At 41.5% G+C, this 18,941-nt stretch overlaps 1 protein-coding gene across 5 annotated transcripts in view; it reads left to right on the plus strand.

Annotated features, from left to right (window-relative positions):
- RCOR1 (REST corepressor 1) overlaps positions 1 to 18,941 on the plus strand; it is a 192,008-nt gene that overhangs the window by 115,362 nt on the left and 57,705 nt on the right. For all 5 annotated transcript variants that reach the window (XM_078383798.1, XM_078383797.1, XM_020793631.3 and 2 more), the window contains one exon: positions 13,704 to 13,756. In XM_078383798.1, coding sequence (XP_078239924.1) covers positions 13,704 to 13,756 — 53 coding nt within the window. The remainder of the gene's footprint in view (positions 1 to 13,703; positions 13,757 to 18,941) is intronic.

Consider the following 18,941-nt stretch of genomic DNA (forward strand, 5'->3'; position numbering starts at 1 on the left):
TAAGTATCTTTTAGCACAATTATCTGAAAATAGTCATAGTTGTAGAAGGGGTAGCTGTGTTAGTCTGTGCAAGCATTATAGGTGAAAACAAATAAAAATAAAGAGTTTTTAAAAAGATAAAACATTACAAATATTGTTCTGTACTGCATCTCCCTGATATTTTCCTCCTCCCCCTTAACCAATTTATCTTAGAAATTTATAAGGTAAAACAGATTCTACTCTGTTCTCATCCATTGTCTGTGGTAATTCACATACTTTACAACTGATTATAAAGAACAGCTTGTAAGGGGAAAAGGTTCATCAACAACTGTAAACAGCCCATCTGATTGACATCATTGTTACTTGCCACTTTACCATTGTTATTTTATCATGGTTAATCTATTTTTAAAAGGAATTTTCCCTCAAGGTCCTTACAGCACTAGCTTCTACTAGACCTGTATATCAAATACCTTATCATCAAAATGTTTAACACCCACTGACTTCGTTACCCAGCAACCATAACTTCAGTGCCATGTATAAATATTTCCCATGTTATATCTCCTCTTATATCTGATGAAGAGGCCTTGTCCATGAAAGCTCACATTTGAGTCTTTAAAGTGCCACCACGTTTTTGTCTTTTTAAACTCTTTGTACAGTGGTGCCTCGCAAGACAATGTTAATTCGTCCCGCGAAAATCGCTGTTTAGCGAAAACATGTGGTTCCCGATTGGAATGCATTGAAATCCATTTAATGCATTCCAATGGAGAAAATAGTCGTCGTCTTGCAATACATTGAATACGTTTATCACGATTGTTTGTACCTTTTTATGCTATGATGAGAAGAAAAGGAAAAGCTTTATCCCTACCCACTCTGTGTGTGTGTGTGTGTGTGAGTGTGAGTGTGTGTGTGTGTGTGTGTGTGTGTGTGAGAGAGAGAGAGAGAGAGAGAGAGAGAGAGAGAGAGAGAGAGAGAGAACCCAGTGGCTGAAAGATTTTGGACAGAATACACCAAAAATAACCTCATTTGACATTTTTACTTTGAAAGGCTCTTTCCTTTCACTTTCCAAGTCTTTGTCCAGGTTGAACTGGGCTGTTAACAGACCTACCTCTATTACGTCATCTGAGTGTGTTATCTCCCTGAACTTTGAAAAGTTATTTTTTTAGCAGACAATTCTCTAAAATTCCTCAGCTGGCACACCCACTGCTGGTAGGGAATTCTGGAGAAGGTATTATAGGTATTTTTAAAAGGAATTTTTCCAAGTCCTGATAGTTATCTAAAGTACTACCTGTTTTCATTTACCGCATAGTTCCTTGAGGGACTTTTTTTTCAGTAGGAACCGGATGGGTGGGAACAATTCACTGATCTCATTAAAGTGGAGGCTGCATTAGCTGAGTTACCACCTTCCTTCTACCAAAAGAGAAAAAGAAGTAGAGCTGACTAGGAAAATATCAACCCACAAATTGATCTTTCTTTTGTTGAACCTTTGTTATCTAAAAAACCTACTTCCATCATTTAAAGGATAATGCTTTTTAAAAACAAAACAAAAAAAGTCTTTTCATCTCCTCTGTTTCCTTTCTTATTAGTGGAACTAAGGAATGCTATGTAAACAAGATGGAGTAGAATCTTAGCCTCCCAAGATAGATTGGTTGGATAAGAGCAGGCACCATCTGTGGATCCTGGAACCAGGTTTTGACCTAAGACCCTTCTGGGCATCTCCCAAACTGCTAACAAAGGAAAGCAGACATCGCTAGAGGTCCACTTCCAGTTTTAGAAAATAAGTTTTATGGGGTGTTTAATGCTGAGTGACACCCATGCAACCTAATTTAAAGATGAATCACTGCTAATGGAAGCTTTCTGGACTGGCAATTTTCTTTCTTTTGCAAGAAGAGTTGGGGGCAACCCACCGCCTCAGGGCCATACCTTGCCAGCTTTTGGTTTTTTAAGAAGAAAGTTGGTATCCTGTCTACCCCAATCATTTCATAAACCACTAAGAATCAACCAACAGATTGTGAAATTGCAATCACATTACAGTGGACCCTCTGCTTAAGGAATTAATCCGTATTGGAATGGCGGCTGCAAGTCGAAAAGTCTGTAGGTCGAATCTCCATTGACCTACAATGCATTGAAAACCGATTAATCCCATAACCAGCGGTTTTTATTCTATTTTTGTTCCATTTTGGGTTTTTTCTGGTCTGTAAGTCGATTCTCCGGCTGCAAGTCGAATCTAAATTTTGCAGCCAGAGAAGTCTGTAACTCGAAAAGTCTGTAAGTCGAGCCGTCTGTAAGTCGAGGGTCCACTGTAATTAATTAATTGTGTGTAAAATCACATCATTAGATTGCAGTTACCCATTAGAGCCAAATTCAGTCCAAAGAGTCAGAGGCTAAAGAAAGCCTCTTATCTTTCCTACCCAGTGGAGGCATCATAAGCCAACAAGTTGTCCAGAAGTCAACAAGCCACAGATAGGGTTGTTGGTTTGACAACTCAAATTTTGTGCAGCCTGGATTTGCCAGGTTTGTTCTGACAGTAGGCAGAAGGAGGTGGCTGGCTTAGGTAATGGATTTTGGATGTCACAAAAAAAGATAACACTGTTGTTTATTATTGTATCTTCACTGACAAGAAGCAGAGAGAGGTGGCTGTGGATTTTCTCCTATGTGTGTTTGCTCTTCGTGTACCCAAATAACTGGTTAGCTTCGGGTGCTATGCAGATTGACTGGGAGCTGGGATATTTGGAACTCTTGTCTTTTGCACCAGAAATTATGGGCTAGCGGTGTGAATTAAAACTTTCTAACTGACTTGGTTTTGGCTAATGGTGTGCAAATTTGTGTTTCTGGACAACAACAGTAATCCCAAACCCCAAATCTTGTACTCCTGTATATAGTTTTGGCCTCCATCCTCACTGCGACTTTTCAAGCATGAGGTGTGCATGGTGGCCACAAGGTGGCAGCATTGCTTTACAAATGGGTTCAGAACCCAGCCGGCTGGGGCTACTGCAATCACTACAGCAAAGGTGAATGCTGCTCTCGGTATTTGTTTTAGGCTGTCGTCCTGTTCTGGATCTTGACGATGGTTTCAGATTTGTATGCAAGCAATCGGCTCCTGGTCTTTCTGCAAGATAATGGATTTTTGGGAAGGTGGAAGGAACAAAAAAAATGAGATATCTTCTGTTTTAAGTCTCTCGTTGTGTCATCAGTACTAGAACCTGCAGCGCGCATACTAAATACGGAGATGCTGTCAGAACTGCTGCTGTGTCCTCAAGTCACCCTGTTCTTTCTCGGTGCATTTTGGCACGTAAGAGACAAGGTGTTCAGAGCATCCTTGCGGCACCTTGTCACGTAACAGTGAATTAAGGCTGCCCGGGTGGCTTTTACTTTAGGATTTCTTGTTCTTTCTCTGTTCTTAGTTGTTTATGGACCCTTTTGTCTTAACAGTATAATGTGGGGAGTGGTCTCTTGGTCCTTCTGTACAGAAACCGCAGCAAGCCTGGCTGACAGAACGGCTGGGAAGGAAGATTTGGAGACCTGCAGCTGGGAAAGGGGAGGGGGAGACTCTGGAGAGAGACGGTTTCCTCAGTCTTGATGAAAATGATGAATGTTGTTGGCATTGAGTTGCCCGGTAATTAGAAGGTTAGGAAATTATTTGTTTTCATTTGATGTACGTATAAGATGTATAACGGCATGTCATGATGTTAGTTGTTTTTCCAGGTATTATATATAGTCATGTTAGAAGTATTGTAACAGTACAGTTAAAAAAAACACCCACAATAGATCATTTAATGTCTAGCAATCACATAAAAGCCCATAAGAGCACAGCACAGCAAAATTCAGCATGGATCCTAAGAGCTAAAACCATGAAATAAATTAATTAATTTCAGCACAGTAAAATTCAGCATGGATCCTAAGAGCTAAAAGCAGACCACAAGGGAAAAAATGGATCTTATAAAGCCCAGGAGGAGGAGAAAGGCATAGCCTAATGTCAAAAAAAGAGAAGAACATAGTGTTGGCACCAACCAAGCTTTCATAGGAAGAGCATTCAAGAGTTTGGGTAACATCCAAATGTTTGACTGAAAATTTCGGCTGCGTGCTGTTGCTACCCTGGCTGCTTCCGCTCAAGAGGAACCATGGAAAAGACCCCCAGAGGAGAAGACTGTATGGCATGAGTAAAATTAGTGTTTTAAACCAGTCCAGGAAATGAACTGGAAGCCAGTGGGGTAAGAAAATAACAGCACAGTGAAGACATAATGTTAATTATAAACATTACTGCAATTTTGTTTTGCAGGAGCTGAGATTTCTTAGTTGTCCTTAAAGGTTGCATCAGGTAACATCCAAATGGGACATTAGCATATAAATCATTGGAGTAATTTAACTCAGTTTAAGATAGACTGGTAGCTAACACATGGTCCAAAGCTGGTAAAAGATATTCTGTGCCACTGAGACCTCTTGGGCCACTAAGAGTGGAGATGGAGCGTGGCACATCCTCAGATGGCATCTTTGATTTTTCAGGGAGGTGGGGAGAACAACCCTCTTCTGCACTGGTTGAATTGTCTAACCAGACTGAGGAACAATCTACTGGAAGGGCCTCTACCTTGTCTGGATTGAGCACTTGTTTGTTGGCCTTTGTCAGCCATTTTGAAAACCCACCCAGTATCCTACAGAGTCAGAGTGAGTTTGAGAGAGAAGGAAAAACAGAGCGGTCTGGCGTCCCCATCACTATCCACTCTAAATCTTCAAAAGACTTTGCTCAGTCATAGCATGCCTGTGTTAAACAGGTTGTGAGATACCATAGAATAATGGGGTCGGAAGGGGCCAATAAGGCCATCAAGTCCAACCCTCTGCTCAGTGCAGGAATCCAGATCACAGGATATCTTCCAGGTGGTTGTCTAAATTTCTCCTGAATGCTCGCCACCTGCCAAGGTAAATGGTGACAGGACTTTGCATGACGCTGAAGTGAAACTTATGTGGAATGAGTAGCAGCAACATCTGGGAGTAGTAAGACAGGAAGTGACCACAACGAAGTGCCACGAGAAGGGTGCAATCATCACTGGTCAATGAGGGCTGTTAGTGGGCCAAGGAAAATCAGTAAGATCACCGTCTCCTATATTTTCTCTAAGGGAGGAAATCCCACAGGGCAGCCAAAGCTATTTCAGTTCCCAGACCTGGACAGACCAAGTCCCATCTGAAATGGACTTGGAAAATTAGTCTCACCCAAGAGAGACAAGATGTGCTCAAACACCACAAGCTTGAGATCTTGCTGAAGATAGGAACATTCGCTCGTGGTGTACAGATATTTAGATCTTCTGGACCCTTGGTAGATTTATTTAGGAAGAGGTTACATTACAGTCAACGTTCTCTCTTAATGATCAGCTCCGCTGCACAGAACTTCACCCCTCCTGCACGAGACTCTTCCCCCCCCCTTGCGTGGGGGTCCGTAGTGACCGGAACCAAAGGGGCTGGAAACAATAGCTGTGGGTATGCAGAGGAGGAGGAGGAACACTGTGCAAAGGGTCGGAGTCATGCTCACTCTCTTAGCCACATACCTTAGGGGAAACCTTGACTACAGTCCTTTATAAAGAAGATTAAGGATCACTTCCTCTCTTAAAATGAGGTTTAGCCATCTCCTTGCCAGATCAGCCAAGAAGTTTGAGTGCGACCTGACCAAACAGATCTAACTCCAGTCATCATCCACATCCATAGACATCCTCACAGTATAAGCCTCAGCAATTTTCTGGCCACTTCCATGGGCTGATATGGACTAACTGCAGTCTGAGTTATAAGCTGCCATCAGAGTAACATATACAGTAGTGCCTCACTAGACGATGATAATCTGTTCCACTGAAATCTCTGTTTAGCGAAATCATTGTCTAGCAAAAAGCATTTCCCCATTGGAATGCATTGAAACCTGTTTAATGCGTTCCAATGGGGAAGAATCGTCATAGGAAAGCCGCTTTGCAAACCACCGATCAGCTGTTTAAATCGCTGTCTTGCTACGCTTAGGTGCCGAAAACACCTGTTTTGCAAACGCGGAGGGAGCTCTCAAAATCGTCGTCTAGTGAAAATCGGTTTGCAAAGCAGGGACCAAACACTGTCCAGTGAAATTCTCCCATAGGAATCACTGTTTTGCAAATCACTATAGCGATCGCAAAAAGTCAATGTCTAGCGAAAAAACTGTCATACGGGGTAACTGTATAGCGAGGCACCACTGTAAACATGTTGTAGTCAGCAAGGGCTTGCCTCCCTTTCCATGAGGGCTAGGTTTTAAAGAGCCTCAAACCAATTAGCAACGTTCCAGTGAATTCTATGTAACATGGTCACAGTGAGGCTTCATTGCCACAGAGTCAACTCAGCAGTAGGCTGTTCCTAGGTAAAGGTTTCCCTTGACATTTTTAGTCCAGTTGTGTCCAACTCTAGGAGACGGTTCTCATACCGTTTTCAAGCCGTAGAGCCAGCGCTTGTCCAAAGACAGTTTCCATTGCCACGTGGCCAGCCTGACTAGGGAACACCGTTTTACCTTCCCACCGAGGTGTACCTATTTATCTACTCGCATTTGCATCCTTTCAAAGTGCTAGGTTGGCAAGGAGCTGGAACAAAGCGATGGAAGCTCACTCTGTTGTGTGAATTCGATCTTACAACTGCTGGTCTTCTGATCCTGCAGCACAGAGGCTTCTGCGGTTTAGCCCGCAGCGCTACCACATCCCTAGGCTGTTCCTAGTGTTTGGTTGTATTTGTGTGTGAAGTGTCCTGGCTTCAGCCCTCCTCTGCTGAACAGGAAAGGTCTTCCCTGATTGACTAAGGGCTGAATAGATGCACCAGCCACATCCATCAAGAAACCTCCTAGGAACCCCTGGAATTTATTGGAATTCACCAGCCTCTTGAGAATGGGCCAAGCTACAAGCTACCCTACCTGTATATAGGACAGCAGTCACTAAACTCAACATAAAGTGATCTGACTATGAAAAGAAAAATAAGATAGCCTTTGGACTATTGTTGTGCTGCCTAGTAGAGAGAACCCTGAAGGTTGCAGAAAAAATACGAAATAAACTGTAGGATGGAAAAGGAAAGAAGTAAGGGGGAGGAACCCTTCCAGAGAGCCCGATGAGTACTAAATCATTTGGTAGCCATGCAGAACATAAAATTGGTGATAGCAGGGAGAAAGGGAACAGACTGCCTGGAACTGTGAACAGGTAATATGCTGTGTTGTTGTGGCATACTAACGGCCAAAATCCTGTTGCATTTTTATTCCAGCATAATTTGCAGAGACTTGTGATTAGGTTACAGCAGCTCCATTGGATGATGATCTGTTTCTGAGCTGAATTCAAAGTGTTGGTTCTAACCTATAGGGCCCTAAATGGCTTGGGCCCAAGTTATCCTCAAGGACCGTATCTCCTTTTATGAACCTGCTTGAGTAATAAGATTTTCAGGAGAGGCCTTTCTCTCAGTCCTGCCAACTTCACAGGTGCATTTTGTTTGGACATGGGAGAGGGGCCTTCTCTGTGGCTGCTCCCAGACTGTGGAACTCCCTCCCACAGGAGGCCAGGCTGGCCCCATCTTTGCTCTCCTTCCGCAAGCAAAGAAAGAATTTTCTCTTTAGGCAGGCTTTCCCTCAGTGTCCGGATGCCTGACTGGGGATTTAAATGGATTGTTGTACCTTTCTGGTTTGAAAGTGTTTTAGTATTGCTTATGTTTTTTTCATATGGAATTTGAGCCTTTTGTGTTTGTATACTCACCATTTGTAACATTAAATACTGTATTTTAATGATTTAAGCCACCTTGGTTCATTTTTAAGGAGAAAGGCAGGATAAAAATATCTTAAATAAATGAATAATGTCTGAAGAACCCAGCATGGGAATGGCCTGGTTAGTAGTATAAGGAAAAGATGTTTGGAAAGTATCATCATTACAGTGGTGCCCCGCAGGACGATGTTAATTCGTGCCATTGAAATCGCTGTCTTGTGAAAACATTGTCTTGTGTTTCCCCATTGGAATGCATTGAAACCCGTTTAATGGGGAAAAATCGTTGTTGTCCAGTGAAAATCACCCATAGGGAAGCCACTTTGTGAAGCACCAGTCAGCTATTTTTAATCACTGTCTTGCGAAAAACGGGCCCGAAAACACCCGTTTTGCGAAGATTGCCCCCAGGGAAGCCATTTTGCGAAGCCAATGAAAAAATTGTGAAAAAATCTGTATATTGAGGCACACATGCCTGCCACCATCCATAGAGTGTGATGGGTGTGTCTGTGTGCTCTTAAGAAATTAAAATGTATAAAAGAATGGCTTGATTGTGGAAGAGGTATTTTGAGGGGAGAGCTGTGGGAGGGATAACTACAATTCACAGAATCCTGAGGAAAGCACAAAATGTGGGGCATTAAATTACAAAAAGGTAACATTTCCAAGTTCTGCAGGAAATAGCCACTCTTTACACATGTAACTCAGTCCATAGTATCTGCTCAACTTTTGATTTGGGAGCCTGCCCCTAAAGTACTTTTATGTGTGTTTTTGCTTAAATTTAACATTTTACACTGGTCCCCACTGAGAATCATTTTGGCTTCTTTGGCCGAGTTCTGCAATTTGTTATGGTTGACTTGAATCTCGGATTCCCTGAGGTATTAATTTTGGTGTCAGATTTGATGAGCACTCCTGTACTTCTTCACTCAAGTAATTTACACAGATGTTGAAAGACACGTGGCCTAGGACCAAATCCTGAGATTGCATCCTACTTCTGATGGACTAATGATGATGGGCAGATGGAGCCAGCACAATAGTTATTATGCCATATTAGGAATTCAGGGGGCTCCAATCAACCACCAGATACGTAGTTAGTCTACACATCCCACAAACTAGGGCCAGTAGGAATTGAGGTTCAACATATTTGGAAGACACAAAATTCGGAAAGCCTTATCTAAAGAACAAGACAAGGTGAATGATGATCCATCCACAAAGGCAATCTATAGGATGACTTCCACAGGGAGGCAAAAAGAGTCTCCCAGGAGAACTGTCAGTGGCAGGAAAGAGCAAGGTTTCTTCCATGGTCGCCCCAAACCCAAAATTCCACCTGGTTATGTATATATACACGAGTGTCGGCTGCATCATATTCCATCAAGGCATATCAGGACCAAATTCGTAACTTGGTGTTCTTCTGGACCGAGTTTGTTCTTGGGACTCCCAGATTGCAGGCATGTCCAGATCTGCTTTCATCCAGCTGAAGCTTATCGCCCAACTCCACTCCTATCTGGACGAGGGTTCACTCAAGACTTTAGTGCATGCAGTAGTCATTTCTTGGATCAACTACTATAATGCGGTCTATGTGGGGCTTCCCTTGAGGCTGACCTGGGGATTACAGCAGGTCCAGGATGCGGCAGCCAGACTGGTGGCTGGTATGATCACTTTCTATCATATCTCGCCAGTTCTGGCTTGCCTCCACTGGTTACCCGTTGTGTCCTGAATCAGGTTAAAGGTTTTGATGTTTATGTATAAAGCCCTCGACAGTTTGGAACCCTGCTACTTGTTGGAGCGTCTCTCTCCAATGTTGTCTGCCCGACCCACCAGATTCTCCCAGGCTGTGCTCCTCCCACAAGAGATCAGGCCTTCTTCACAGTGGCACCGACATTGTGGAACCAGTTCCTGGTGGAGCTATGGCCGGCCCCCTCCCTGTTAACGTTTAGAAGGCAACTTAAAATGCTGCTTTTCAGGGAGGCTTTCAACACTGACTCTGTTCGATGTTACACCTCCTATCCTGCTGTCACATACAGAATTTGTCTTTGGCATCATTTGTTTTTGTCGTGTGAATGTTTTAATCTTATTATTTATAGTTTACTTGTATACATTTTGATTTATTATTATAAACCACCCAAAATAGTGCCTTGCCTTAAAGGAGTGGTATATAAATCAAATCAAATCAATCAATCAATCATTAATATAAACCAACATCAGCTTATGAGAAGAAATGAACAGCCCAAATACTCCTGTGTGCATTAATCATCAGATATGTTAAACACTCTCTCCATGGTGAGCAGAATATGCCTCCTCTACCTCTTGTCTCCCCTTCTGTTTCAAAGGAAAAAGGTTATTCAAGAGCAAGAGGGACTCATTTTATTCATGAAACCTCAAGCAGCAACAAGCGCGGAGATAGCTGCTAGATGGACGAAGTTTGCTTGTGGAATGCCAAGCAGGTTGAACAAAACGGTCTCACACACCATCAATAATTTCTCCAGTTAATGAAACAATAGATCATGGCCCCCTCTTCCCTCCTGAGGTTATGTTGCGTTTTGGTTTTGGAAAGATGTTTCATTGCTATGTAGATATTTTATTCACATTTTCAATTTAAACTTGCAGCCATGGTGTGGTATTTAGTCTCGCTTAGGCAGTGTAGGCATTTTTTGGAGAGAATGAGGCTTGACTTGTTGTCGCTCAAAGGCCTTCTATTGTTATGTTCTTTTTTGTTGTCGTTTAGTTATTTAGTCGTGTCTGACTCTTCGTGACCCCATGGACCAGAGCACGTCAGGCCCTCCTGTCTTCCACTGCCTCCCGGAGTTGGGTTAAATTCATGTTGGTCGCTTCGATGACACTCTCCAACCATCTCATCCTCTGTCGTCCCCTTCTTCTCTTGCCTTCACACTTTCCCAACATCAAGGTCTTTTCCAGGGAGTCTTCTCTTCTCATGGGATGGCCAAAGTATTGGAGCCTCGGCTTCAGGATCTGTCCTTCCAGGGAGCACTCAGGGTTGATTTCCTTTAGAATTGATGGGTTTGTTCTCCTTGCAGTCCAGGGGACTCTCAAGAGCCTCCTCCAGCACCACAATTCAAAGGCATCAGTTATTCGGCGGTCAGCTTTCTTTATTGTCCTTTATGCTCTTTTTAGATACTATCAAAGTTGCTTCTGACGTAAAGCGGTCCTATGAATTAATGAAGTCCAAAACACACTGTCCTTGCAGCCTTACACTCAGTTCTTATAGACAAAGAAACATGACTTCTTTTATTGAGTCAATCCATCTCATGATAGATCTTCCTTTCTTCCTACTGCCTTCAACTTTTCCTAAAACTCTCGTCTTTTCTAGTGAGTCTTGTCCTTTCATGATATGAAAGTGTGATAGTCCTATTTAAGTCATCTTCTCTTCTAATGCCCTCCTCTAATGCCACATGTCAAAGGAACATATTTCAGACTGTTTTTATTCCTTCACCCTGATTTTTTCTGTTTCTGTATTGTCCCCTTTCCAAATCATTGACATCTCCAGCACAGTCAGGGCCACATTCAAATTGCTGTAGTCCAGAAATGGGATGCTGCAAAATGTTGGGTCATTCGTATTCCTTTCAAAGTTACCGCTATCCCTGGAATTACATCGACAACTTCAAGGCAGATCTTAATGGCCCTTTCACAATGCTGCCTTTAATTGCTACTGACACCGGGACACTAAGAGGCTAATTTGTAAGAGAGAGCTTACATCTCTGCTCCTTTTAAAAATACATCTCCAGTGCTTGGTGGGTGGGTGGGTAGGAATAATTCTGAAATGATGGGTTTTTAAGCTTTTATGTTAAAAGTTGGTTAATGATAGAATTACTCTACCTGAGAAAAGTGTGGGTAGTGAAAGTTGGAGGTCAGCTAATACATATTAAGGGCCTTTTGGAGCAGATTCTGGAGGCTTTTCAATAAGTTGATTTTTGGAGTACAGTGGTGTCTCGCAAGACAAATGCCTCGCAGGACAAAAAACTCGCAAGACAAATGGTTTTGGCAACCGGTTTGATGACTCGCAAGACAAATGTTCCTATGGCCATGCTTCGCAAGAAGAATGTTTTCTGTTTTTTGTTCCTGCCTCATGTTTGCTGATTTTTAAATGTTTTTCTATGATGTTTAAAAAGTTAAAGTTTTTTGACTGAATTTTTTTTAATCATCTGCACAATATGTATGGCTTTGAGGAGCACTTAATAAACCCTTTGTAAACCAAATTTGACTTTGTTCTGGCATTTTTTTTGCCCATAGGAACGCATTAATTAGATTTAAATGCATTCCTATGGGAAAACGCGTTTCGTAAGACAAATTTTTCGCAAGACAGCATTAACCGTGGAACGAATTAAATTCGTCTTGCGAGGCACCACTGTATAATTCTCCGAAACCTCTAGCCAGTACGACTAGTGCCTGTGTTGTTGGGAGTGGTGGTCTGAAAAGTTTTGAGAGTGGTGGTCTAAAAAGTGACATTTTGAAATTCCCAGGTAGGAAGCTACATCACACCCTGTTTCATCTGTCCTTCCTTCTTTGTCACTCTCACACTGGTTCATCATTGTTAAAACATCTGTAAGCCACCTTGAATGTCTTGATGGTGAATATATCTCTGTGTTGGAGACATGTAAGTGGGTAAAATTTTAAAAGTCAATTAAAAACATGGCTATACATTCAGGCCTTCCCTCCAGTTAATATCTGACTTTTCTTTATTCTCTCCTTATGTATTTTCTATTCTATTGTTGTATTCTGTTTATTACAATATGATTTATGTAATTGTGTGTGTTTTTTATATTATTTCACTGTTTTTACTATATTGGAAGCCACCTAGAGTGGTCTTTTAGACCAGATGGGCGGGGTACAAATAAAATAAAATAAAATAAAATAAAATAAAATAAAATAAAATAAAAGTCACCACTTTGGACTGAGCTGTTTGTGATTATTTTGTCTCCCTTGGAACACCCATGAAGCTTTTTTTTTTTAACCTGAAATGGCCTTGTGTAGCACCAATCCTCCTTCTGCTTTACTTTACTTTAGCCTAGTCATTTGCTTCTGAGTCTACTCTAGTGCAATGTACATACTACACTAAGCCACAGGATTTCAGCCATAGTATATTTTCTTCCAGTACCAACTTCATCAGATTACTGGACCAGAATAATATAATAATACCGTTATAACTCGGTTTATGAACACCTTGGTTAACGTAATTTTCAGTTTACGAAGGAAAATCCATTGAAAATAAAGCCTCGGTTTACGATAGCGCGAAGTAAGTTTCCTCAGCATGCATTGTGCCTGGAGGTTTATAGCGCCGTCCCTGTTCCTATGGCAAACCGCGTTTCGGTTTACGAATTTTTCACATTATGTAACACCCTGGAGAACGCATTAAATTCGTAAACCGAGGTATGCCTGTAGTTCTTTTAATAACTTCTATATGGGTTTATATTCAGTTGGACAATCAAATCTCTGCTTAATAAGCCTAGATGTGGACAAGCCATCAGCCACAGTTTCCAGTCTGGAGGTAAGAGGAATCTATCGTTTACAGCAGTGGTCCTCAACCTTGGGCCTCCAGATGTTCTTGGACTACAACTCCCAGAAACCTTTACCACCACCTCTGCTGGCCAGGATTTCTGGGAGTTGAAGTCCAAGAACATCTGGAGGCCCAAGGTTGGGGACCACTGGTTTACAGGACCATGCAGTATTTTGTTTGAGTAGCGAAGCAAGCCAGGAAGGTGCGGTCAACTATAAATTACTCTTAACTCCAAACTGGGAATTGTAATCAATGGCTACCAAATAAACTAAGATTCATGTTGACCTGATGTTATGGCTTGTTTGGGAAGCATTAACCGTCTTTGCCCCACTTGTATCCAAGGGGAGAGAAGTAGCTACATTCAGGCACAGAAAATGCATTTGCATCCCATTTAATTGAGTTTTGATAATCAGAGCATGGCTGTTGCCTTCACTGTCTTTGATGCTGCTGTTCTAAGATCTAATTTGCTGTTCTCTGTGTTCCTCTCCTTGCAGTGGATGAATACATTGCTATAGCAAAGGAGAAACATGGCTACAATATGGAACAGGTAACTAAAGGATTCAATATCATTTTCTCTCTTCTCTCCACTGCCATTGTCCCTGTTTCTTAATTTAATGTTTTCATTTAAAATAAATTATTGTGAGATAGGTAGGTATGCCTATGAGAGACAGTGTATGTCATCAGGTTCTCATTGTGGCTTTTAGCATGATAATTTTTCCTAGTAAGTGTGACTTCTTTTTGACATTTTATGATATTTTCCTGGTGTTTCTGCTTGGTCTGTAAGGCTAAGCTGATTTGTGACCTTAAAGTCGAAATACAGTGGGGTCTTGACTTAAGAACACCTTGAGTTAAGAACATTTTGACTTAAGAACTGCTCTCATAGGAAAATATTGACTTGACTTGCATACTTAGATTTGAGTTAAGAACTGAAAAAAACCCACGTGGGTGGCAGGGAAAGTGCAAAATGTGAACTTTCAGTTAACTGTTGGCCAGTGAAAAGGGTGCCTGTCTGCTTCCTCTCTCCTCCCAGCATTTAGAGAGTGGATTGGGAGACAGTCTTCAGACTGCCTGGTACTGTACTGCCTGGACTGTATTTTCCCTGCCTTCCCTGAACCTTTCTTGACCTAAGAAAAAAAGAAACAACTCCAGTGGTCGAAGGCAGAATAGCAGCTTTCCATTAGTTTCTATGGACGGAAAAGAGCAGATACGGATCAAATGGTTTTCAATGCATTCCTATGGGAAATGCAGATTTGACTTGAGAACTTTTTGACTTGAGAACTGCCTTCCAATACGCATTAAGTTCTCAAGTCAAGACCCCACTGTAAGACATGTACATACAGAGGCCAAACAGCAATTGGCTAATTGGGGGGGGGGAGAGACCCTAACGAAATAGACAGTAACAGCCATACACCAGTAGCAAATGTTAGCTAAATGAAAGCAGAAACCCCAGAGGTCTCTCTGTACAAACAAGCATTAGGTTTGCTTCCAAATAACCAACAAGAAGAACGTGCCCTGCTGTATTTATTGTAGAACTGTAAGATTGTTCAGGGACCCAGGAGAAGGCAAAGAAACACTCTGTGGTTTTGATACCACAACTTTGGTATCAAAGTTTTCAAACAGACCTTTCCTTTAACCAGATCTGGTTTGCAAAGTGAGCAGGCCCAACTCCCTGGATAGGCATGGCTCCAGATTCTAGCAGGCTGGAACCGCTAAGGAAACATGGAGTGGCCTTTTAAGCATTCGACATAAAAAAGCATCTCTCTGTAGCTTTTCTAATGCCTGCCATTGAAGAGTTTTTGAACAGGACATGATCTGCTTGAGTGTGTGTGGAAAAAAGTAAACATTTCCCCTCTTTGTATCTCAAAATATAAGGATGAGATTACATTGATGCATCTTTTAAGAAATATCTTTAGGGAAGTCAGAGACGTACAAGCGGCATGCAGGCCCACCCCCCGCCCTTCTCTAGGGAACTTCCCCCAGGAGTTATCTCCACCTTTGTGAAATATTTACCAGCCAAGTATATGCACTGACCCATCGTGTCTAGAGTGGTGTGGGAACTGGGCTGTAAATGCCCTGCTCTGCAGTCCCATCATTCTCCCCCTTTGTTTCTCCTTGATGTAGCACATTAAATATGTTTGAAACGAAGGCATTTTTCTTAAACTAAAGGAAGTGCTGAGAAACAGAACACCAGAGAAAGTGGACAATAGATCTGTCTCTCTGTCTGTGAGAAGATTAAGAGATTAGATTTGGATAGGTGGATCAATGGGAGGCTTGCTTGTGTGTGTTTACATACGTGTGTGAGATAAAAAGGGGATGAAGGACAGATTGAAAGAGTGTTGTCAGGAGCATCTGGATTTGACTCCGGGGTCCCATTCATATGTGGCCTTCAGCCCACTTTCTAATGAACAAAGACACCTCTCTGCTTCAAAAATGTTCTCCCTTGTGGTCCTAAAACCGTATTTTGTGGCTGTTTGTGTTAAAAATAAACACATTTCAACTGCCAAAAGAGTTCATAAACTGTAGGCCATTTGGTATTGCATCTGAGGAGGTGAACTACAGTCTAAGAAAAGCTTAGGCATAATGAAACTTGTTAGTCTTTAAGGTGCCACAAGACTACTTGTAATTACAGGTATGGATGGCAGGGAAAGAGGCTTCAAATACGTCTACATATTTTTGTGTACTCAGCCATTCATTTCTGGTTGGAGAAGTGTGTCATACGAAACTGAGACTGATGTGAGAAATAAGAACTTAAGAACTGAAGGTGGTGCAAAGAATATGTCGCAGAAGTTGAAACAAGCCATTCTACCGGCGGGCCTTGGAGACTGGGAAGATTTCTTCTCACCTTGTTTAAGGGAATTCCACGAAGGCAAAGTCCTTGCGGTTCAGCGGTGGGTGTGTAATAAAGTGAATCAAAGCCCATAGGGTCACCCCCGTGTTTGAAGATACGGAATGGCAAAGAAGTCTGAAGTGATAACCTTCCATCCAGAAAGAGATTTTTTTTTCTTTTGCATAGCAAAACAAGGGTGGTGGTAAGGGAAAACCCGGTGTCAGATTTAGTACTTTTGTTTTGAATGGTTTGTGTGAAAGGTTTACTCTGGCAGATGTAAAACCTATATACAATGCAGAATTGATGGGCACTTCTGAGATACTTCAGGATAATACTTTTACTTCAGAGGCTTTCACCTTACTGTTATTATAGTACTGTAGTAGGTTAATTAAAGCTCTCAGAATTCCCAGCCACTGGTTAACTTGGAGTCCATCATAAATGTTAAAAAAACAAAAAAAACACCAAACCCAACATTTCCTTCTGCTTAAGTTCCTCTGATAATGGAGCTTTTCTGTGCTACAGAACATGCAATTGTGCTAGATCAAAGCTTTAAGGATTAGGATTTTTAGATATCATTTATTTATTTATTTATTACATCTATTTATTTATAAGCTCCAAAGTGAGGTACACTGAAACAAATAAGACAGTTTAAAACATACCACACTCCTGAAACCATTTTAAAACCTGTTGTTAAGAGCTGTTTGAAAGAATAAAGACCTTTTGGAGAACATTAATCTGACTGAGGGCCTGCCATCAACCCTGATGGAGTTAACTGCCCCTGTGAAAAGTCTGGTGACTTCACTTCAAAGTGGACCTCCTTTGGGACATCTTTCTTATATATATTTAAGAAAGATATATATATATATATATATATATATATATATATATATATATATATATATATATATATATATATATATATATATATATATATATATATATATATATATATATATATATATATATATATATATATATATATATATATATATATATATATATATATATACACCAACAAGGTGAAGTTGAATGGCATTTCTTAGAAAAAATATTTACAAATTTGGCCTTTGCTTGAGCCTTATCCATCTAGAGTTTGCAGTATTTAGGGAATCTTGCTTTATCAGCTGTCTATGATGGATATATATGCTTCAAACAAAGCATTAAAAATAGTATATATTCAATTTGGGTTTTGTAGCAGCAAAAATTAGTAGCAGGAATTTTTTTTTCATTTTTATTGCGACATTATTTTATGTTATTATAAATAAAAGCCAAGTTATTTTTTTAGTCTAAAGTAGAATGTTGCAAAAGCCTTAATAGTTAAAGCTCTTAATACTTTAACGAGAACTAAAATTTCTGCCACTCACTTGGATCAGGCTGTGTTAAAGGTAAAAGGTAAAGGTTCCCCTTGACAATTTTTGTCCAGTCATGTTTGACTCTAGGGGGCGGTGCTCATCCCCGTTTCCAAGCCATAGAGCCAGCATTTTGGCCAAAGACAATCTTCCGTGGTCACATGGCCAGTGCGACTTAGACACGGAACGCTGTTACCTTCCCACCGAGGTGGTCCCTATTTATCTACTTGCATTTGCATGCTTTCGAACCGCTAGGTTGGCGGGAGCTGGGACAAGCGACGGGCGCTCATTCCGTCGCGAGGGACAATCACCACGTCCCTCACCCACCCAACACCACATTGGAAGCCCCATTCCCATTTGGGAAACACTGCTAAAAGCGGCCAAATTTAGACTGCGCAGCAGCAGCAGCAGCAAAAAAGAAGTAAATACAGTGCATTAAAATATCTTAGTCATGGGACAATCATGTCCTATGATTTGCTACTTTGCTACTCTACCCACTAAATGTTGGTGGCCAGAACTGCAAAAATAGGCAAAAAAAGAGTCCACGAGGCTTCAGGCCATATATTACCCATGCATACTCCCAAGAGAGGATTATCCATATAAATACCAAGCTGGAATGCTTTTCTATACCAGTAGAGCACAAAACCTGGCCTTCCAGCCTTCAAAGGTTGTTGAATGGAATACCCAGCTTGCTGGCGGGTGGGGCTGCAATGTGTAGCCAGCATAATTAAATTGTAAACTGCACAGAGAGTGCTTTAGGTGCTATGGGGTGATATAGGGGGACAAGGTGGTGCTGTGGGTTAAACCTCAGAAGCCTCTGTGCTGCAAGGTCAGAAAACCAGCAGTCGTAAGATTGAATCCATGTGATGGAGTGAACTCCTGGCACTTGCCCCGGCTCCTGCTAACTTAGCAGTTCGAAAGCATGTAAAAATGCAAGTCGATAAATAGGTACCACCTCGGTAGGAAGATAACGGCGTTCTGTGTCTAGTCGTGCTGGCCACGTGACCACAGAAACTGTTTTCAGACAAACACTGGCTCTATGGCTTGGAGATGGAGATGAGCACTGCCCCCTAGAATCGGGACACAACTGGACTAAATGTCAAGGGGAACCTTTACCTTTACCTTTACCTATGCTTTGCTTTTAGGGACAGAACTGAAACAAAAGCAAAACAAAGCCTTCCCCCCTCCCCGGCAAAAAACAACAACCCAGCAAGGACCTTGGATTAAGGATGTTGTCTATCCTTGCCCTGAAATCTAGTTGTTGAGCTGCAGTTTAGACCTAGGGATATAAAGTTTGTTTCATTTCATTTCATTTCTATACTCTCCCATTAGTGCACAGCACTATTCTGGGCAGTTTACAGTATGATAAAAGCCAGTGGGAAGAGCAAAACAAAAACGAAATGATACAATCACAAAATCATCAAACAAACAAACACAATTAAATAGAGCTGAACGAGGTTGGGCCCTACCTTCATGAGAAGTATCAGGATTACTACAGGATTAGGCTGTTGATCTATTTTTAAATTATCATTAATCCGTGTTGCCCTTTCTTCCAC

This window comes from Pogona vitticeps, chromosome 1 (genome assembly GCF_051106095.1).
Source record: "Pogona vitticeps strain Pit_001003342236 chromosome 1, PviZW2.1, whole genome shotgun sequence".
NCBI classification, from domain to species: domain Eukaryota; kingdom Metazoa; phylum Chordata; class Lepidosauria; order Squamata; family Agamidae; genus Pogona; species Pogona vitticeps.